The 19,209-nt window shown below is 52.5% G+C and overlaps 8 protein-coding genes and 1 non-coding gene across 11 annotated transcripts; 5 read left to right on the plus strand and 4 right to left on the minus strand.

Annotated features, from left to right (window-relative positions):
- Window positions 1-287: 287 nt before the first annotated feature.
- NCU00882 (hypothetical protein) lies at window positions 288-2,536 on the minus strand. Its single transcript, XM_959705.2, has 2 exons — window positions 1,306-2,536; window positions 288-1,245 (listed from the first exon to the last, which is right to left on the minus strand). Exons 1-2 carry the CDS (start codon window positions 1,679-1,681, stop codon window positions 656-658), a joined length of 966 nt encoding a protein of 321 aa, XP_964798.1. The 5' UTR covers window positions 1,682-2,536; the 3' UTR covers window positions 288-655.
- Window positions 2,537-2,980: 444 nt separating this feature from the next.
- Window positions 2,981-5,307, plus strand: ham-7 (hyphal anastamosis-7). 2 transcript variants are annotated; one of them, XM_011394541.1, is made up of 4 exons: window positions 2,981-3,754; window positions 3,876-4,204; window positions 4,332-5,007; window positions 5,103-5,307. In XM_011394541.1, exons 1-3 carry the CDS (start codon window positions 3,616-3,618, stop codon window positions 4,551-4,553), a joined length of 690 nt encoding a protein of 229 aa, XP_011392843.1. In that variant the 5' UTR covers window positions 2,981-3,615; the 3' UTR covers window positions 4,554-5,007; window positions 5,103-5,307. The 2 variants fall into 2 exon arrangements, with proteins under 2 accessions (XP_011392843.1, XP_011392844.1); XM_011394542.1 differs by having other exon boundaries at window positions 4,332-5,307.
- A 15-nt stretch (window positions 5,308-5,322) lies between these two features.
- NCU00880 (phospholipase A-2-activating protein) lies at window positions 5,323-8,703 on the minus strand. The gene is made up of 3 exons (XM_959703.3): window positions 8,078-8,703; window positions 6,918-8,022; window positions 5,323-6,863 (listed from the first exon to the last, which is right to left on the minus strand). Exons 1-3 carry the CDS (start codon window positions 8,126-8,128, stop codon window positions 5,590-5,592), a joined length of 2,430 nt encoding a protein of 809 aa, XP_964796.3. The 5' UTR covers window positions 8,129-8,703; the 3' UTR covers window positions 5,323-5,589.
- Window positions 8,704-8,796: 93 nt separating this feature from the next.
- NCU00879 lies at window positions 8,797-11,601 on the plus strand. 2 transcript variants are annotated; one of them, XM_011394539.1, is made up of 3 exons: window positions 8,797-8,819; window positions 8,876-9,722; window positions 9,797-11,601. In XM_011394539.1, exons 2-3 carry the CDS (start codon window positions 9,596-9,598, stop codon window positions 10,726-10,728), a joined length of 1,059 nt encoding a protein of 352 aa, XP_011392841.1. In that variant the 5' UTR covers window positions 8,797-8,819; window positions 8,876-9,595; the 3' UTR covers window positions 10,729-11,601. The 2 variants fall into 2 exon arrangements, with proteins under 2 accessions (XP_011392841.1, XP_011392842.1); XM_011394540.1 differs by having other exon boundaries at window positions 8,797-9,722.
- Window positions 11,602-11,816: 215 nt separating this feature from the next.
- Window positions 11,817-12,931, plus strand: NCU00878 (hypothetical protein). The gene is made up of 2 exons (XM_959701.3): window positions 11,817-12,407; window positions 12,462-12,931. The coding sequence occupies exon 1, from the start codon at window positions 11,922-11,924 to the stop codon at window positions 12,159-12,161; it is 240 nt and encodes a 79-aa protein (XP_964794.1). The 5' UTR covers window positions 11,817-11,921; the 3' UTR covers window positions 12,162-12,407; window positions 12,462-12,931.
- Window positions 12,932-13,106: 175 nt separating this feature from the next.
- Window positions 13,107-13,198, plus strand: NCU15048. The gene has a single exon. It is a non-coding gene; the product is annotated as a tRNA-Glu (tRNA).
- Window positions 13,199-13,643: 445 nt separating this feature from the next.
- NCU00877 (hypothetical protein) lies at window positions 13,644-14,526 on the plus strand. Its single transcript, XM_959700.2, has one exon. The coding sequence runs from the start codon at window positions 13,876-13,878 to the stop codon at window positions 14,230-14,232; it is 357 nt and encodes a 118-aa protein (XP_964793.1). The 5' UTR covers window positions 13,644-13,875; the 3' UTR covers window positions 14,233-14,526.
- A 20-nt stretch (window positions 14,527-14,546) lies between these two features.
- NCU00876 (ferric reductase transmembrane component) lies at window positions 14,547-16,986 on the minus strand. Its single transcript, XM_959699.2, has one exon. It carries the CDS (start codon window positions 16,823-16,825, stop codon window positions 14,672-14,674), a length of 2,154 nt encoding a protein of 717 aa, XP_964792.1. The 5' UTR covers window positions 16,826-16,986; the 3' UTR covers window positions 14,547-14,671.
- Window positions 16,987-17,236: 250 nt separating this feature from the next.
- NCU00875 (hypothetical protein) lies at window positions 17,237-19,158 on the minus strand (the record flags this gene model as incomplete). Its single annotated transcript, XM_959698.2, has 6 exons — window positions 17,237-17,473; window positions 17,533-17,595; window positions 17,674-17,858; window positions 17,917-18,431; window positions 18,496-18,580; window positions 18,636-19,158. The coding sequence occupies 6 exons, from the start codon at window positions 19,156-19,158 to the stop codon at window positions 17,237-17,239; spliced, it is 1,608 nt and encodes a 535-aa protein (XP_964791.2).
- Window positions 19,159-19,209: the final 51 nt, after the last annotated feature.

Genomic DNA, 19,209 nt, shown 5'->3' on the forward strand with positions numbered 1-19,209 from the left:
GAACAGGCGTTCGCCAAGGCCTCTCCCGAAGTTCCATTCCCTGTCCACCGCAATCTTGCGAAATTGCATCGCGACTTTTACGCTTTGACCCTTTGCCCGATCGGGAGTGTTTTAATGCCAAGGTGACATCACATGTGGGCTCCTTTGCTCTTCTCGCCCGTCTCCGGCGCCGCCAAACTCCTTTGCTGTGCATTTGACCGTTGAACCTCCTCAAATCTCAATGATAAGAAGGATACACGAGACATGTAAGTATAGCAGATGCCCCTGTGCTATAACACATGTTATCGTGTGGTCTGATGGTGCTGGGGCTGTCTGCGCAGGGGAACCCGACGTCGACATTTGTGGTCCTAAACCAACAGTGCAACAGGCTATGGCGATGTGGATGTGATATGCAGGTTTTCCGGAACTGCGAGAGGGAAATGAGCGCAGCGAAGCCAGGCATAAGATGAGACATCTTGGTACCCGAAATCCCGGTTGTCTGTACTGCTCACGAAGTCAAGAGGACTAGGCGGCTGAGGGCAAAGTGATTTTCAGATTCGACCGATGATAAGAAATCCGGTATCATGAATGAGAGCGTATAACAAAGCCAACCATGAAAGATGAGTGTAGGAGAAAGATGATGAATTACCAAGCGCTCTGAGGCCTGAAATGACCATCACTCCTCAGTGGTCGGTGGCTTCGATTCTCTGCAACCGCTCGGTTCCACAAGTTTCTCTGTATGTTTGGAGGACTCCGTATCAGATTCCTTCTCTTCTGATGCTTGCTCCGACAACTTTAAGCCTTCCAATGCTTCAATAACGTCCGATGCCTGGTTCGATGCCTGGGAGGTTTCTCGTAGTGACGTTTTCGGACTACCTGGGATGTTAGGGGCGTGGTCGCCCTTCCGCCAGTACATGGTCGTGCTGGAGAATATGTAGTTCATGTCGGGAAAAGGGTACTTGGTGTAAGTGGCATCCATCTCGGAGATGGGACCAATGAACTCGTTGAGACTGGGGTCAAAGTCGATAACCTTTTCCCATTCTTCCAAACCTCCACCGATAAATGCAGCTGGAAGTGTAGCCAGAGCAAGGTAATACGTGCGAAGCTCCATATGAATGCCATAGACCAAAGTCTGTTCATCGACCATGGGAAATGCATCAGGGGTATCGGCAACTTCAAACCCAAGTTCGACACAGAAGTCCTTGTCGATCTGGGTGAACATGGGCTCCTGAATGACACGTTTGATTTTGTGATCACATTGAGATTCTATCATACAGCATCAGTAATTGAAATCTCCCCAAGGCCATGGCCCACCGAGATACCGACCTAGGAAGTCTACAATGGCGCAAAAGGCTGCAGTCTGCATATGAGCGGTTCGCCTAGCCGCAAAGCTGCCATTGCTGGGATCATAGGGACCAGGCCCGAAACAAATGGCTTTGGTGATGGGTGGATGGTTGGACTCGGACCAAGCAGTGGCAAGCAGGTCCTTCAGGGTCTTCCAGCAATCCGATATCTGCCACTCTTGTCTGGCCGTATTGTGATGCTTGTGGATGTCGCTGACTGTGAATTCGGGGTTTGGATTTGGTCGGATTCCCAGCTCGTTCTCCTTGCTCTCATCCACAACCGTCTTGGGCTTTGGCACATTACGGATGCGTCCCCGCTTCCGGCTTACTTGACTCCATTCTCCGTCTTGTTGTGGCATTTTCTGAGTTCAAGTGTGATGTGCTGCAATCATTGACAACTGTCCATTGTTGTCATCGGAACTTCCGTTTGGGCGAGGGACATGCGATAAGAAATGGATTCTGCCTTATCGGCTCACCGCCTGCCGGCTTGGAGAGCTGCTGCTGACAGCCGAGAGCTCTTCCCTTGGATGGCCCAAGCTCCATTCCTAGAAGAGCAGTCCACAGCGGGAAAGCTCCTGTCGTTCGGGGGGGCCCTTGGTTGTCGCGCGCTAGAGGTCGGGTACCGTGCCTTTCCCATTGTCATCTCGGTGATCCGGTTTTTGTTTCTGCTCGGAGGAGGTCCATGTGGTGTACACTAACCACTGACTCCGGTCGTGTCTGATCAACCTGCCGAACTCGACGACGATCATTCCAAAATGACTTTCCCAGATCAACACTACTAGCGTGTCTTCTTTCTCTCTTCCTCACACAAAAAAAAAATATTCTCTCCCGGCGGCGATGGGTGGCTTGCTCTCCCGCTATACTTGGCTTTTGGGCTGGGATGATGAGCATGGCCGGGAACCTGGGTAAGCTTGACGCTTACGGTTGCACCTTAAACTATCAAAAACCGAGCAAAAGCACCTCAAGATATCATCCCCGCTGCAAGTCATCACGAACTACATAGAGGTACCACCCTCCAACTTCTTCCAGAAGGTGTTGCGTACCGGTATCATACACTACATAGCGCCCCGCGATGGCTTCGACCATTTTCAAAACCTGTGGCACATGGGTCATTTGCCTGCGCATGCGACATTCAAACACCCAAGAAAACATTGTTGACCTTCACACTTCGAGCAACCGCCAAGTACCTCTTCTTGCCTGTGATTGGACGGTCCCCCGACTTTGGCGCTTAGCTCTGGAAAAGAATTGGTTGGATCTCGGACGACGGACACGCCAACGGATCACACTGTAACGGGAGAGGGACATTCAGCGATCGACACTACTGTACACTACCGCAGGGTCAAGCCAGCTGGCTGTATGTACCTTTTTTATTCCCCGAGGAAACTTTAACAGAGACAACTCGGGTTGGATTTCATCGTTGACTCTTTTGAGACTTTGATGCAAGTCCCACGATGTTCGATGCCAATTAAAACGGAGCATGGCAAAATCCATCCAGCGAGGTGGTAGCGGCCGCCGCGCTGATCAAGTGTTGGTGATAGTAGCCTGCAGCACCGGAGGACGAGGGTTCAATCACATTGGCCGGGTCTTCGACATGAGTTTGCTCCGTCCTAGCGAGTCGCCTGCAGGACCGAGGCGGAACGGCGATCCCATTGGCTGGACAGTCAGGATCACTAACAGGGGCCTCGACCTCTCTTCAGCCGTCATCCCCTTTTCTCTCTTTTGCCGTCGTGAGATTCTCTCAACCTTGTGAGGAGAAGCGTGTGCCGGACTGGGGGTCACATCCACTGGGCAGGGGGGTCCAAGGCGGAACCCAAGTCGCTCCCGTCACCAACGGCCCCAGTCCTGTGTGCCGATGGGTCTCTGCTGAGTTGACAAGGCCTGGGCGGCTGCGGCCTGGCGGGATAGGAAGCACAGGATGGCTCGCGTTGGTTCATGTCGTAAGATATACCTACCTGCCATGACCCGACTAGTCACTCCTTCGGTCTCTCTCCGAAATTCTTTTCTTCTCATCAGCCCAAAAGCCCCCCCTTCGACATCAAGTCCGGATATCTGACCTGAGACATCCATCAACTCACCATCAGAACATCGAAAGTATCTTCATCAGCATACGCCAAGTACATCAAACAGGTCACACGTCTTGGGTCAGCACAATCTCAGTCGACAGGGTCACGAAAATCAGAAAACTCGAAAAGAAGAGGAGGACTCGACTTTGGTTCCAAAAGGGAGGAATACGTGAAGACTCCGGTTCCTCAAACACTCGACTCGATCTCAAACATACGCATAAATATACACCATGCTCACATCAACACTCCTCGCCCTCGCCAGCGCGGCGCTGGCTTCCGCCCACACTGTCATCACATACCCCGGGTGGAGAGGCAACAACCTAAAAGACAATGAAGAGTTTCCCTACGGCATGCAATGGACATATCCTTGTAAGTACTCATCCCATCCATCAGCCCATCATCTCGAACACCACTCCCTCCCCACGCCCATTCCCATATCGCTCACCGAACCCACTGGTTAACCATACCCTCTCTCTCTTTTCGTATATAGGCGGCGGTCTCACCCTCACCCAGAACCGCACCTACTGGCCCACAACAGGCGGCGCCATCTCTTTCCAACCAGGCTGGTTTCAAGGCCACGCGACAGCCTTTATCTACGTCAACCTCGGCATCGGCAACGACGGTCCCGATGGCGGGCCGAAGAACATGAGTTTCCCCATGGTCAGCCCATTCCAGATCATCGGGCCTGGAAAGAACCCGTACCCTGGCACCTTTTGCCTGCCGCAGGTGTCGACTCCCGCCGGGTTTGAGTTCAAGGAAGGTGATAATGCGACGATTCAGCTTGTGGAGTTGGCGATCCATGGTGCTGCTTTGTATTCGGTATGTTGTTGTTGTTGTTATTGTTCTCCTCTCTCTTTCCCCTCTCTTGGGTCTCATTGCCGGCTATTGTGTTGAGGTGATCTACTGGATTGGAAAAAAATGCAGTGCTGATTTGGAAAAACAACAGTGCGTCGACATCACCTTCGTTCCCCCCGGGGACCCGCGCGTTGCCCAAGTCAACGAATCCAACTGCTTCAACAGTACCGACCTCGGCGCCGCCGACCTGTACACCATCAACATCCTCGAGTCCGGCCGCGACAGGCTGGCGCTCACCAGTGCCGCTGCCTCGCTCGCCCGGATGGCGGGCTGGGTTCCTCTTGTCGCTGGTGGGTTGTGGTTGATGCTATAAGTTGCCTTCCCCCCCCCCCCTGGGAAAAAAAAAAAAAAAAAAAAAAAAAAAAAAAAAAAAAAAACATCGGTTCGATGGATGTTCATATGGGGCAAAATGAGAAGCGGGTTCGGATCCAAATGATACGATGACACTCAAGAAAGGGAGATGATGATTACTAAAAACACCGACCAACAACAACTCAAAGAGGTCGGGTGGTTGGGTGACTGAGATGCGCTGAGATGAGATAATGCGAGGAGATAACAACCTTGAGGTTGTCTGTGTGGCTATTAGGCGCCAACGACAACAACGAGAAGCAAGGTATCGATTATTTGGAGGACGGATCGATTTGTCCACTAGGCGTTTATCTGGGAAGCAGGAAAGGAAAGGTGGATTGGAACCATTTTTTTGTTACAAGATTCCCTAGCGCGGGCGACGGCAGGCGCGCGTTTTCAGTTCTTTATTCTGTCGATTTGTATGTACCTCTTTCCTCTTTCATCCTCTGCTATTCTCGCGACTATGAAATGAACAAATACTGAACCCGGTTGGTATGAACTACTGGTGTCTTAGTGAACGTTTCCCGAGTGTACTGTTTGTTGCTTGACGCAAAAGCCTTCCACTTGACCACAATCACTTGACAATGACATTGTTTCTGGGTTTATGCATTGACCATGGTTTTGACAAAACTGAAATAGGTAGGTACCATCATCACAGATTTCACTCAACTCTTCGTCTCATCCGCTCACTGCACCGTTTGATCACATCAGATGATCGGTTCGGCAAACAGCCGGGCGCCTACTCGAACATGTCATCGAAAGATACCTACTGCAACCGTCATATACGCGGCGAGACGATAAGCACGTATTAGCGCACAACCCATGACCAAGTGGTCAGAGTTCAAGATCATCTGTATCTACTGAACGTGCTCAGCTCTACGCCGGCTAGGCTCACTGGTGCTAGATGGTAACTGCATTGACCGCCGTCAAATAATCCCTCCATCTCAACACCCCTTACTATATTGATATCAGATCCAGGCATTCACTCCTTTCCGACATCCTCACGCCCGAATATACGAGAGACACTCCTGAATAACGTCCTTGAGGCGCTGCTCCCGAGTCTGCCCGATCACCGGAGTCAACCAAGCATCAACTCCCTGCTTCTTCGCCTCCGCTACCGGCTGTGGGCCAATAGAAAGAACCATGCCGAGCGCCATTAGAGCGCGGAACAGGACTTCAGGATCCTTCTGCTTACGCACAGTTGCCTCAACAATCATGATGAGAAGCGCAATTTCGTCCAAGTTCGCATCCAACTTCCTGTCTCTGTAAAATAGGCAAGCAAAGTTGAAGGCCGCCGAAGTCAGGGCAATCTGGAAATTGTTGTTCTCGGCGCCAATCACGCCCTTATCCCCGTCGAGACCAACAATGTGTCCCATAAAGGACAAAATAACACCGGCCTTGCTGGCTACGAGCTTCCGGCCATCGTCAAGCTTGAAAAGGTTGAGAATGGTACGAAGAGCCATCATGACGCTGTTAGCATTTGCTTTTGTTGCGTCAAGCTTGTTGGCGATAAAGTCGCTCAGTGAGCCGTCTGCAGTTACAGTGTCCTCCACGTCAAGTGCTCCCCTGACCGCAATGTCGATGATGTCGCCATAGCGGTCGTCTGTGATGGAAGCCGCAGCAGGCCAGGCGGCGAGGCAACGAAGAATATCGAGCGCTGGCAGCCTGTCCGCGTACGGCCACTGAGTGACGAGTGTGAGGAGAATGGGTTTTGATGCGTCCAAGTTGGCCAACTTTCCGGCAGCAGAAGCTGGCTGAAGCAGCTGCTTGACAAGCTCCTCAAGAATCTCAACATTATCGGGGTTCATCGCGATATGCTTGTTCCCGGCCTGAATGTGCTTGGTGTTGAGCGTCTTGAGTCTAGCAAGGGCCGGCTCAAGTTTGCCGCTGGTCAAACTGAGGAACTCGGTATGCGGCAAGTATTTAGGCTTCGCAGGTTGACTGTCCTGGCCAGGTATGTACCTAGAGTCGGTACCGTAAGGGTCGCTCGAGGGGGCCTCATTGGCCTGTCCTAGGGTGGCACCCTGAGTATTCTGTGTGATGAAGTTGGCGACATTGTCGAGATACGAGATCGGCAGTTCATTATCACCAAGGAACTTGGTGGCCGCGTCGTACGGATTCTGCGACAGGTTGTAAGGGAGCTTCAGTGGTGGCTTGCCATCCTCAATATCCACGTCAAAGACGTAATCGTACTCTTGGCCATTGTACGACACCTTTTTGCCACTGCTACCAGCAGAATCGACGACTGTTCCGACGTGAATCCACTGTTGTTGACCTGCGTAACATGTTAGCTTGATTCACAGACTAAGGGCGGGCTAGTTGCACTCACCCATGGACCATTGGTAGGCGCCAATGGTGCCATCCTCCTCCCTAATCATCTTGATCTGGCCATCCTTGGTCCCGGAATTGGTTTGCATCCAATCCTTGGTATCAAGCTTCTCCTTGTTGATATTAGAGCCGACCTGCTGCTGTGGGATTGCCGAGCTTCGGACAGACTCTTCGAACTGGGCGATGGTTTGGGTGTCCGCTGTCCGATCAGCGCTCCGGGTAAAGACACGGACCATATTGTCGCTGGCACCGGACACAATGTCGCCATTTTCGGGACAGACGGCCACAGTCCACACCGAGATGGCAGGGTGTGTAATAGTCTGGATGCATTCGGAGCCCCTCCAGATTCTCAGAGTGCGGTCTTCTCCAGAACTGACAATTTCGCCGGTGGGTAGGGCGGCAAGTGAGTAGATGAAGCTGTCGTGGCCCTGAAGCTTTCCCACCTCTTTTCCTGACAACTTCCATAGCCGGATGACGTTATCATTACCGGCACTGGCGAAATCAGCACCGCTGGGGTGCCCCTTCAGGCCTGAGGGAAGCTTGCATAATGCGCGCACAACATCACCGGTACTGAGGGTGCGTGAAGCTTCGATTTCGAGGCCCGTAGCGCCTTTTAGTCGGAATACCCGTACGTTGTTATCGGCGCTACCGGTAATAATGGTATCCGCGTCGTATGCGAGGACTGTCCAGACACCTCTGTTGTCCATGTTATGGACGAGCACATGGGCCATCTCCCAAGTAGCAGTATTCCAAACGATCGCTTTGCCATCCCAGCTGCCAGAAACAAGCCATTTTCCGTCGGGCGAGACGTCGAGTGTGCACACATTGTGGCCATGTCCAACTAGGAGTCGCTCGGCATTGATATCAGGTGTCGCATTCGGCTTCTTGACCTCGATGATGGGCTCAGCGCCGCCTGAAACAACCAGGCCGTCGGGGTATTCGCCAGTGGGTGGGATGAAGGTGAGAGAGTTGATGTAGCCGTGACCTTGGCTAACGATAGTGTCGTCGAAGGGCGACTGGCTTGTCGCCTTGCGCCAAAGTCGAACAGTGTGGTCTCGGGAGGCAGAGAGGACGACGTTGGCTGCTGGAAAGCTAACTGCCCGAACCTGGGTGACGCACGTGTTAGCTTTGAATGACGGGTCTCTTAATCGCCGTACTGACATCAGATTCGTGGCCCTTTAGTTGGGCTGAGAGCTTGAACTCCTGCACCATCTTTGTTGTCGTTGTTGTTGGGACCTCGGCCGATAATGATGGGTTAGAGACGGGGGCGGGGCTCAGTCGGGGCGGCGAGCGTGCTCCTTCAGTCGACAACGGGACAACGCCGGCGTACACGGGTCTCAGAAGGGCAATATAAGTCGTGGTTCGGTGCTCGAGCACGTTGAGGGTGAACTAGCACGTAAAATGGAAGAGAAAAGGATGCGCTTGATTTGTAAGGAAACCGAGGGTATACTGATGTTGGGAAAATAGAAGGAATGGGAATTGGGTCGAAGTTCCGATGGCAGGAGCGGTCCTCAGCTTCCTCCCTGCGAACCTGACAGATGACGAACTGGAGTTGCGGATACCACCGCCCGTATCGATACCGGCAGGGGCGGTTGGCGGGGCATCACTGTCGGGTCGTTGAACGTTGCCTGTGTTAGGTTCCCATCCTGTTGACGCACTGCACCTGGCAGGAGGCGGGGGAGCTTGAGCCACTGGGGCCCGGGGGGTGAGGTTGATAGTACGGACAGGAGAGGTTCGTCTGGTCAGTCAATCCTTCCCATGCCCTTTTGCTATGTACATTAGTTCAGGTGACTGAGCCTCGCCGGACTGCAATCACGTCACTTTCGTTTAGACTATTTGCCCTATCATTGTAGTTTGGAGGTGTCAAAATCCCGTCTTCAGGTATTGTAAAGGTTGACGATAGGTTGTGTACGCCTCGACTTACAAGCTCAGGTTCCAGACGTTGACTTATCATCACAGCTATTCACATACCCTAAACCCTGCAAGTTACGAGTACTTGGAAACAACACCATAGTACATTATAGTGCAGATAGTTGCCTTGATATCGGATACTTATTCGGATAAACACCTTCCTGGTCTTGAAATGGCGATAGAACCTGGGACTGTCATCGATCTGATAGCATCCGCGTTGCCCCCTGCCTGCCGGTGGCACCCACTTCCAGCGGATAGGTCTATGTAGTCCCTACATGGAGACTCCGCAAGGGGCACCTGTGACGGAGGGGACACCCTAAACGGCAACCAGGTGCCACCAGTGCATCGCCCCGTTGCAGCCAGAGCAAACGCCAAACCCATTCTTTCTCCTCTTAATTACCTACTCTTGACGGCGCCACGACCTAGAGACATGATCACCACTCTGGCATCATCTCTCCATTTCTTTTCCGGTTAAATACGACGATTTTGGGCTCTCCCTCTTCACGACCGTTACGCTTTCCATTCCTTTGTCCGACTCTTCGACTCGACTTCGTTGCGAAACTGACGATAGACCTGCCCCTCCTGGCTTTGCTCATCATACACGGCGTCATCACCAGCGTTTTCTTCGATACTCTAGGCCGCCTCTCCACGCATACTCCTCACTAATCGACGGGACTTACTGCCTCTATTTCTCTTCAAGGGACGACCGCCGTTCAGGCTTCTTGTAGCCTGCTTCAGTCCTTACATATCACTACATCACGATCCACGATGACCGAACCCGCGCGCCGCCAGACAGTCCCTTTGACCTGCCATGGCCACTCGCGGCCTGTCACCCACTTGAGCTTCTCCCCACTTGAAAAGGAAGATTCCTACTACATGATCTCTTCTTGCAAAGGTACCCATGGGTCTTTTACGGGTTAGCCAACAACCATACATGACGACGGTTACTGACGTGGCTCTTCACTACAGATGGCAACCCAATGCTCCGCGACGGCCAGACTGGTGATTGGATCGGCACCTTTCTAGGGCACAAGGGAGCTACATGGCAAGCAAGGCTCAGCCCTGATGCATCGACCGCTGCCACCTCGTCTGCGGACTTCAGTGCCAAGATCTGGGACACCCACACCGGCGAACTGCTCTATGTCCTCAAGCATGACCATATTGTCCGCGCCATTGCCTATCCGTACGAAAACTCCGGACTGCTGGCAACTGGCGGATACGAGAAGAAGCTTCGCATCTTTGACCTGGCGGATCAGAGGCCGGCTACTTCACCATCGGGCACCAGTCCCGAACCAGTCACAATTGACGCATCCAAAGCCTTTGAGATTGGCGAAGGGGTACACAAAGATATCATCAAGTTCATCGTCTGGGCTCGCGACCCCAACGTAATCATCACCGCGTCTGGCGACACGCTGCGCTGGTTCGATCTTCCCTCTCGTCGTTGTGTGCGTGAGGCGAAACTGGAAGGCGAGATCAAGTCATGCGAGCTGGTTTCACTTGCGCCTTCGCATAGCGCTCCCACCGATATCGGTGGCGGTTTGCCTGTCCTGGCGGTGGCTGCGGGAAAAACCGCCTATTTTTGGGGTGGAAGCCGAGCTGAGGATGAGCTCAAGAGGATCACGCTTCCCCATGGAATTGCTAGTGTTGGGCTGGACCTAAAGGGTAGAAAATTTGTTGTTGGCGAAGAACCGGGTACTTGGGCTCGCGTCTACACCTGGGACGAGGGCCAGGAAATCGATGTGCACAAGGGTCACCACGGCCCCATCTGGTCCATTGCGTTCTCTCCCGACGGCAATTTGTATGCAACTGGGTCAGAGGATGGCACAATCAAGATGTGGAAGAACTGTGACGGCTATTACGGGCTCTGGCGTGGGGGTGTATCCGGCAGTGGCACCGACTAGGAGAAGAAGCATCAATGCCCCGATTTTGGCTCAGCGAAGGAGTACTTTTCCCAACAGACGACGGGTGTATTCAAGGATATCACCAACCAAGGCGTTGCTACGCCTGATGTTCTTGATCTTCTGAGCTTCGAGGTTCCGGTCACATCGGCCGTGAATCCTCACTCTGATCTCCTCAGCTATTCGCCAAACAAGTACGATAAGCCCCTTTCACCCGTCCGTCCGAGGCGTCACGCCAATAAGGCATCTCCTCTCAGGTTTGAGATTGATGTCGAGTCACCCTCCGATACCACTTCCGACCTTTTGCTCAGCTATTCGCCGAACAAGTACGATAAGCCCTTGTCGCCTGTTCGTTTGACGCGCAATACCAGACCGGCATCCACCCTGCGTTGAGCTATGCTCGAAATCGGCTTGAAGCCACAAAGCACATACATATTGGGATGTGGCTAGGTACCTCTGAATATGCTTTATTCTTCTCGACAGCATCTGGGCTGGCAAGGTCTTCCAAGGGTATTGCTGCTATGCCAAGACATACCCCGTTGCGCAAGGTAGATGAAAGAAATCGTGATTATGGATGGTAAGGGCACTTGTATCAGAAGATAGACTTCCCGTATATGCTGGATTACGTGGGATCATCTTATCTTATACCATGCTGGTTATTATGCTTTGCTCATTTGTGTTTACCAGATCAGGAGGTGAAGATGTCGACGGGGTCATAATTCGTTGGTGTTGCCCACTCGAAACTCGACGAGAACATGGAAATACCAAACAATTAGAAATTCGCATAGTGTTCCCAGCCAAAGTGTTGTGATCCGATTCGTTCAGTGGCGAGATTCACACGCTTGATCGAGCAATGACCAGACGACACATTACATCATCCAGCTGCCACACAACAAATTGTTTCCCATTGTGGGTTTACCCTACACAAATAGTCATGCCACTGCACGACCATTCAGTTGCCAATTTGCATCATCCGCTTTGACTCACTTGCCGGGTTTGTGCAACACTCCTTTCCCAAGTTCAAGGGAGAGCATTCCATAAAAGCTGAAGGGACCCCCAAACTCTTTCCATCTTCAATCTTGAGCCAAATCGATTCACTCGCCACGACATCCTCTTCCACCCTGAACTCACTCCAATGATATCATAGCCTTTACCCAAAATACTTTCTTAGACTGTCAAACCTTCATTTTTCAACCATGGGTCGCAGCTACGACAAGGCGGCCAGGGCCACCAATATTGAACCTCCCTTGCAGTGGACCGACCAGACCACGCACAAGTATTGCGGCAAGCCAGACCGCGGTCGCATCGGCAAGCCAAACAAAGCCCAGAAGTGCGATGACTGTCAAGCCGTTAAGGCGCACAGGGCCAAGGAATTTCAAAAGGATACGGACATTCGCCGTCAAGAGAAGTTGGACTGGACGCTCAGTTACGATTAACTGATTGTCGGTGATTCTGTCTCCGAGACACGGTTTTCCTGCTGTTACCTTTTTTCCCTTTAGTTTCCTTTCTCCTCCCGATTTAACTTTGCTACTATATCGCTGCGCCGCGGAGGGCAACAATCCCGCGAAGACGGTTTACGTGATACCATTACACAAGATGGACGGCGTCTTCTGTATCAATGATAGATATTGGTTGGTGGAAGTACTGTGTGTTGTGGCGATAAATGGGATTTTTGTTTTTGGGTCCTGAACCTATCTCCGTTGGACTCAGATAGCCACAGGCTAACACTCTTATAGGTTTTCCAGATGGTGAACCCGAAATGGGAAGATGTAAGGTAGAATGCGATCGGACTCGAACGGGAGCAGTGTTTGTGCTTGGACTTACATGATGCTTGTCGCTATCAGCTGGAAACAATGGATATTAAATGGATCATTCCTACCCGGCTGAAAGATGGTTCTACCACTAGTAAGGGGTAGGAAGGCTGATAGCAACAGGGGAAACACTGGGCTCGCGTCTTCCTGTTTGATCCATAAATCAGTGTCAACAGCTACCTGTCCCGTCACACAGCGTGAACCATGGCAATGAAAACAAATACACTGGTGGTAACTGCCAAGTGTTCGAGGGGGTTTAGATCATTGGAGAAGGATATGATGTCGCGATTAGGCTGTTCAACCGTAGGTTGTTCTTTTTGGGACCACATCTCCGTCACTACGATCTTGTGCACGCAAGGGGCTGTTACAAGAAAACGGCAAACCGCATATCACTCAACACGTACTATACGTCTCGCGGTACTGTGCCAATAATGGTAAAATGGATGTGCGTTGATGATTTTGAGAGATTGAGGCCCAACATGTGGGAAAGGTGTGGCAGTTTCTGTAGCCTACTATAATGACAGCTTGCAAACCCAGTCTCCAACAAGAAATCGGACCATATCAGTTCAATCGGGTATGGTGTAGCGGTAACATCGTTGACTCTCACTTCTTAGGAGTGACTGCTCTCTCAACAGCCCCGGGTTCGACTCCCGGTATCCGAGTCTCCAACTTTTTTATGATATTTTTGCCCCCTCATCCCCGTACGGCCAACCCTCGGCGGGGGCGCGGGGCAAGTAGAGCATGCATGTGATAGCCCCACAGGGGTTGAACGGGACCCTTCTCTCTAAATATAGCAGTACTTCCCAACCGTAACCTTTGAGATACAAAACAATACCGTGGATTGATGCTCAGATATTCGAGGATGCCTTCAAACTCATGAGAGATTTTGGGTAACTTGTCATTGGCATGCCTACACATTGGCCTCATGCTTCAAAAAGGTTCTGAATGAATAAGCCCTCCATGATCGTTAATGACGTCAGAACTCGTCGCCGTGCGGTCAGGCTGATGAAAAGTGCTGTCAACCCCCCCTCCCCTCCTTCTCGTTGCCCTACCTACCTACAAGTAGTGAAATCGGGCAAACAGCATCCGCTATTCTACTTTTCCCTCTCCTTTTCTTTCTTTTTCTTTTGTCTTTCTCTGATCTCACATCCTCCAAGCAGCAACATAACACACTTCTATGCCATCTGGCACCACCAAGAAAGTCGTCAAGAAACCACCAGGTCAACAAGAGGAGAATCTCTCACCCACCAATCACCAACACCCATCATAACTCCTCCTCCTCCTCCTCCTTCTTCTTCTTCTTCTTCCCCCCAAAAACCAACTACAAGTCCCCTTCGAAATGGATCCCCAAAAGACAAGCAAGAAGGCCCAAGAAACCATGGGCGAAGCTACCGAGCAAGCCTCCAGCACAGCCTCGGGCATGACCGACACGCTCGCGGGCGCCGCCAAGCCCGTCACCTCGACGCTCGGCAACACGCTCGGCGGCGTGGCCAACACGGTCGGCGGCACCGTGGGCGCGGCGACCCGGGGTCTGGGGGAGACGGTCAGTAGCGCGGTTCCCGGCGGGATCGGAAAGCCCGTGGGGGATGTGGTGTCGAATATCGGGAGTGGAGTGGAGAGGGGCGCGAAGGAGGTGGGCAAGGGAGTGAAGGATGCCGGGGAGTTGAAGGGGAGTGAGCAGCAGCAGCAGCAGTAGGAAAGAAAGAAAGAAAGAAAGAAAGATGGTGTGAAAGGAGGATTTAGTTGTGAGTGGAAAGGCCATGAAGAGAAGTGAGAAAAAGAAAAATCGGAAATTGACAGAAAAGAAGGAGACGAAAAGCGTGGAAGGCATTGTTCAGTGGTTTGTTTTGGGGTGTATGATGTGGTGTTTCTGTGAGGTTGAGGTATCGGTTTTTCATGGAAAAGGAAGGGTACATGTGGCATTGAAGGGAAGATTTAAGTCATTGATTTTGCTTCACAACTGTTCAAATTCATATTTCTTCTGTTTACATATGACACAACAATAGGATTTTGGGTGTGTACGAAAACGTTGTTCTCATTCTTTTCCCCAACTGAATAACACGAAACATAACGCCAACGCCTCGTGATGTGAGAGGCTTTCTATCATATCCACAACGGCTTATTTTTCTTCTTACCTACCACCCAAACTTCTCAACCGCTATCCGTACATCCAATCCTTCCCCAATCGCATCAGCACAAGTATTCCTCACCGTCCTATTCAGTCCATCCGGCCCCGACACCACCACCCCGCACTCCAGCCCATCGCTCGCCGCATCCAAGATCCATCCCTTCACAATCCCCGCCACATCCGGCCGCCCCGCATCCTCCGTTGGCTCCGGAATGACCAAGTCCAGTCCCAGCGCAACTAACTCATCAAACTGCTCTTGCGGTATCCAACCCCTGTGTGACCTCGAGTGCGTCACCCAGAGCATATGTACTCTCTGCTTCTGCCGCCTGGTTGACGGCGATACCCTTCTTGCTACCTTATCTTCTTCCCCCTCATCCTCTTCCTCTTCTGCGTCTGACAACAACAAATCTTGTTTCGGTTGCTGGAGCAAAGCCCACACCAAAGGAAACGTAACCGCAATGCCACTCCCTCCGGCCACCAGAATCGCACTCCTCGATGCCCGAAGCATGTCCAGCGCGTGCGAAGAGCCGTACGGCCCGTCTAGTTGCACCGACACACGGGCATGGCCCGCTTGGGCGTGGCGGAGGAGGTCAGATGTGAAGCCGGAGTAGGAGCGGATGAGGAGATTAAACCATGCGTGGGTGGGTTGCTGTTGCTGTTGCTGTTGTTCGCCTGCCGCCGCTGATGTGGAGTGAGGGTTAATAACGGGGGCGGCAGAGGCGATGGTGAATGGGTGGGCTTGCAAAGCGTGGGAACCGCCTAGGGAGGGGACGGTGAGGAAGACGTGGTCTGTGGGGTGCCAGCCGTTGAGGATGGATTTGTTTGGGTGGAAGAAGGAAAAGAAGGACCAGGGCGGCGACTTCCACCAGGGTTGTTGGTCTTGACTGGGTCGAGGACGGGGAAGGATGTCCCAGTCGGCTGAGACCAGAAAGGTCTGGCCGTCTTCCAGCACTTGGATGTCGGCCGTGACGGTGGCTCGCTTAAAGCGCAGTCGCCAGACGAGCCGGTCGAGGACAAAGATGGCGAGTGACAAGCTGACATAGGGACGGCTGGTGTAGAAGTGGAACCAGAGAAACACGAGCGCGGCGATCTGGAGTACGACGTGCGAGGCCAGAAAGAGCTCGTACCATCGCTGTCGGAAACTCCCCAGGGAGGTAAAGTAGAGCAGCTCATACGACGTGAAAGTGCCCAGACCGCACAGGATAAGCGGGTGCGTAAAGTACGCCCATGCAGTCTTGGAAGCCAACATCCAGTCTTCAGCCAGGACGAACTGCCAGATGACCATGCTGACGAAGTGCACCAGCGCCATGAAGCACATCATCTCGCCAACGCGGCGGTGGAAGATGTTGAGCGCTTCGTACGAGTAGCCGGTCAGTAAGCGCAAAGGCTGGTTCTTGGCGCTCAGGAGGTAGAGGAGGGGGAGGTTGACGATGAACATGAAGCCCATTTTGTCGCCAAAGACGAAGAAGAAGTCCCAGCGGAGCGGGATCAGGAGCATCTGGAAGAAGATGTTCAACAGGATCCAGAGCGCAATAAAGAGCGAGGTGCCGTTGCTGGGGAGGGTGCGATTGATGATGGGGATGGGTGGCGGTTGACGGGCGAGCCAGGAGGAGACAGTGTTGCCAATGGTTGTTGACTTGCGGCCGAGACGGGTTGAGTTGATGGTGAGGCTGGATGTGCGCCCTCGTAAAAGGGGCGATCGTTCAAGATCAACGAGGTTGTCTTTCCAGTTGCCAGTGGGTGTGGATGTGCCGGGGCGGGACCGGCTGGATGATGCCGGCGAAGAAGGCGGTTGGACCGTTGTTGTCGATGTCATTGTCGTCCTTTGGACTGAATCTGACTTTTTACCCCTTATCCTAGCCAGCCACTGTCGTCGGTCATTTCTGAATTTACGCCAGTGCAAACCTGCGAAGACGGAGATGGTGAAGAGCACAGCGATGTTATAACAGCTGGCGATGAAGCGTGCGTCGAAGAGAGCCCGAACGAGCTTCAAGAGGTATTCGAGCTTTTCTGAGGGGATCAAATCAAGGGGGTCGCCACCCTCATCACCACTGTTCTGGACATCTCGGACCGCCAACATGGACGATGAGGTAGAGGATACGGCGGATGCGGCGTTGCGCAGAGCGTCCTGCGCCCATGCGCCCTTTTGCCCGTAATTCATGACCCAAGAGGATTGGTGGGTTGAAAAAAAAATGGAAGGCGACCGAGCCGCAGTGTCGCCGATGCAGAGGACTCGGAGCTCTGATGAAAGAGTATGAAAACGGGATGGGAAGTGGAGTGACAGGACGCCGGACGTGGGACGGAAGGAAGGCGAGGGCAAAGATGGGATCTTATCTGATCATCTGATAATTAGCGCACATTTTAGCGTGAGTCTATCAGTGGAGTGCTGTGGGGGCCCTGTAAGCGACCCGCTTCTTGGCGCACGTTAACCGCTGCTCGACCCCCGCTGACTTCCCCCGCTTTTCCAGGACAATTACGGGCGCTAGAGGCGCTGCATAAATAGGGGACCACAGGACGATAAGGCTCAGCTATGCCCCTAGTGCCGTGAAAGAATGTTTCATGAACAGAAACATCAGACTTTCGCTCTTCTCCATTCCAGCCCTCGCTTCTCAATGAGCACAGCAAGCGGCGAAGCCATCAGCATGACGATGGCAAAAACACCAAAACACCATCCGGAGCCAGCAGCATCTGCCAGGGGTTGTTGTGCAGCAATCGCAGCACCGGCTCCCAGGCATCGAACCAAGTTATACGATGCTTGGACGGTGGCGGAAGCTTGGGGGTTGAGGTCTGTAAGGAGTGTTCCGCAAAGCTGTCCAATGGAAGTCAGCGGACAGATACTGGGCAATTATTGCTCGAGGAATGACTTACCGTGAAGATGCTCGATGTTGCGGCGCCCGTCAGGAACTGGAGAATGAGTGGCACTACGAGGTGCTAATATCGTGAAAAGACCCGTCAGCTTGTGCTCACTCACTTTCAGAACCCGTCCTTGTCATTACTTGGCTAACTCACCGCTCGCTCACTCAGGCCAACACCATAAGCAGCAGATCCCACCGACGAGACGAGGATGAGGGTGTGAATCCCCACAAATCGAGCCTTCTCTATGGGAAAGTCCGATATGTCCTCACCTCGGCGATATTGTCCCTCCCTACCGGCCTCGGCAGAGTATTTCTTGATATTCTTGTCAAGGAATTTGCCTAGCAGCATATGTCAGACATTGATCACAACGCTCAGAAGGACGGATTTCACACATACCAGTGGCATAAGATGCGAGTGCGCCTCCAATGCCCGATGGCAGGTAGACCAGCCCAGCCTGGAGATAATCCAGGTCGTATATATCGATGCACTGAGCGGCCAATGACGTTTGCAGCGTCATCTTAACCGCGTATGTGATGGATCCGATCAGAATCACGACCAAATTACCCTTGAGAAACAGCATCGGGATACATGTGAAAGGGTTTGGGATGTGGCATTTCCTTGCCTTCTTGGTATCCGTGAATTGCGCAACTTGGGTTTCCACATGCCCGTCGTTATTTGCACGCCTTACTCTTCGCTTTCGACATAGTGTTTCAAAGAGACTCTTGTGAATGCCTCTTGGCGGGATGCTACCGTTTCCGACAATCTTTCTCTGGGTCTCCGGCATCAGAAGGATAACAATGATCATGTAGGTTCCCGTCATGATGGCCAGAAACCAAAAGATCCATCGCCAGCCGAGCTTCTGGGCAAGTACACCGGCGATGACAGGGCCGAAACTAGGAGCAGCGTTGGTACTACAAGAAATATGTTCATCAGCCCTAAAACGAACATGTTAACAATGGGATTATGGTAACGAACAACAGTATCAGCGAGCCCACATAGGAGCCGCGCTCCGCAACAGTCGTTATATCAGCAATGATTCCATACGCAGCGCCGTACGACCCTATCTGCGTTAGCATCGGTGCTGTTCCTATCTACCAAACCAAGTGTTCACTCACCAGAAGCCCCAGCACTCTGAAGCATCCTCAACACGAACAATGCGGCATACGAGTTCTGCAATGCGAGCCCAACATTGGACGCCGCAACCAGAATGAACATGAGGATGTATGCCGGCCTTCGTCCTCCTTGATCAGCTATATCCCCCAATAATGCCGGCGCGATGCCGGCAACGATCAGATAAGAAGTGACCGTGAGGTTGACAAGTGAGACGGACACTCCAAGGCCGTTCGCCATTGGAACCAGCGCCGGGAAGTATATGTAGCTGCTCAGCGTGGAGAACATGGCCCCGAAGGAGGCAGTGTAGCTGATCCATTGCTTCTCGGCTGCAGTGAAGACGGAAAACGGTGGTGCTGGTGCTGGTGCTGGTGGTACTGTCGAGGAAAAGGCTGCTGGAGGGCACTCGGTTGCACTTTCTCCCACATCTTTATCGATCAGGTTGGGAACCACAACGCTGGTTGTTTCGGTGAGTTCGTTGACTGCGACTGAGTGTGTTTTGGTCTCGACTGGTGGGGCTGGTGACATTGTTGTCCAGTTCACTTTGTCTCCGGTAGTTCCAGTTGTCACCGTGTTGTG

The sequence above is a fragment of the Neurospora crassa genome, linkage group I (assembly GCF_000182925.2).
Source record: "Neurospora crassa OR74A linkage group I, whole genome shotgun sequence".
Classification (NCBI taxonomy): Eukaryota; Fungi; Ascomycota; class Sordariomycetes; order Sordariales; family Sordariaceae; genus Neurospora; species Neurospora crassa.

Bases quoted from the DNA above. Each gene is read 5' to 3' on its own strand.
- NCU00882 (XM_959705.2), bottom strand. From the start codon at position 1,681: ATGCCACAACAAGACGGAGAATGGAGTCAAGTAAGCCGGAAGCGGGGA. The intron at 1,246-1,305 runs GTCGGTATCTCG...GCTGTATGATAG, and splicing joins CGCCATTGTAGACTTCCTAG to AATCTCAATGTGATCACAAA.
- ham-7 (XM_011394542.1), top strand. From the start codon at position 3,616: ATGCTCACATCAACACTCCTCGCCCTCGCCAGCGCGGCGCTGGCTTCC. The intron at 3,755-3,875 runs GTAAGTACTCAT...TTTCGTATATAG, and splicing joins CATGCAATGGACATATCCTT to GCGGCGGTCTCACCCTCACC. The intron at 4,205-4,331 runs GTATGTTGTTGT...GAAAAACAACAG, and splicing joins ATGGTGCTGCTTTGTATTCG to TGCGTCGACATCACCTTCGT.
- NCU00880 (XM_959703.3), bottom strand. From the start codon at position 8,128: ATGGTGCAGGAGTTCAAGCTCTCAGCCCAACTAAAGGGCCACGAATCT. The intron at 8,023-8,077 runs GTCAGTACGGCG...TGCGTCACCCAG, and splicing joins TAAAGGGCCACGAATCTGAT to GTTCGGGCAGTTAGCTTTCC. The intron at 6,864-6,917 runs GTGAGTGCAACT...CATGTTACGCAG, and splicing joins CGCCTACCAATGGTCCATGG to GTCAACAACAGTGGATTCAC.
- NCU00879 (XM_011394540.1), top strand. From the start codon at position 9,596: ATGACCGAACCCGCGCGCCGCCAGACAGTCCCTTTGACCTGCCATGGC. The intron at 9,723-9,796 runs GTACCCATGGGT...TCTTCACTACAG, and splicing joins CATGATCTCTTCTTGCAAAG to ATGGCAACCCAATGCTCCGC.
- NCU00878 (XM_959701.3), top strand. From the start codon at position 11,922: ATGGGTCGCAGCTACGACAAGGCGGCCAGGGCCACCAATATTGAACCT.
- NCU00877 (XM_959700.2), top strand. From the start codon at position 13,876: ATGGATCCCCAAAAGACAAGCAAGAAGGCCCAAGAAACCATGGGCGAA.
- NCU00876 (XM_959699.2), bottom strand. From the start codon at position 16,825: ATGAATTACGGGCAAAAGGGCGCATGGGCGCAGGACGCTCTGCGCAAC.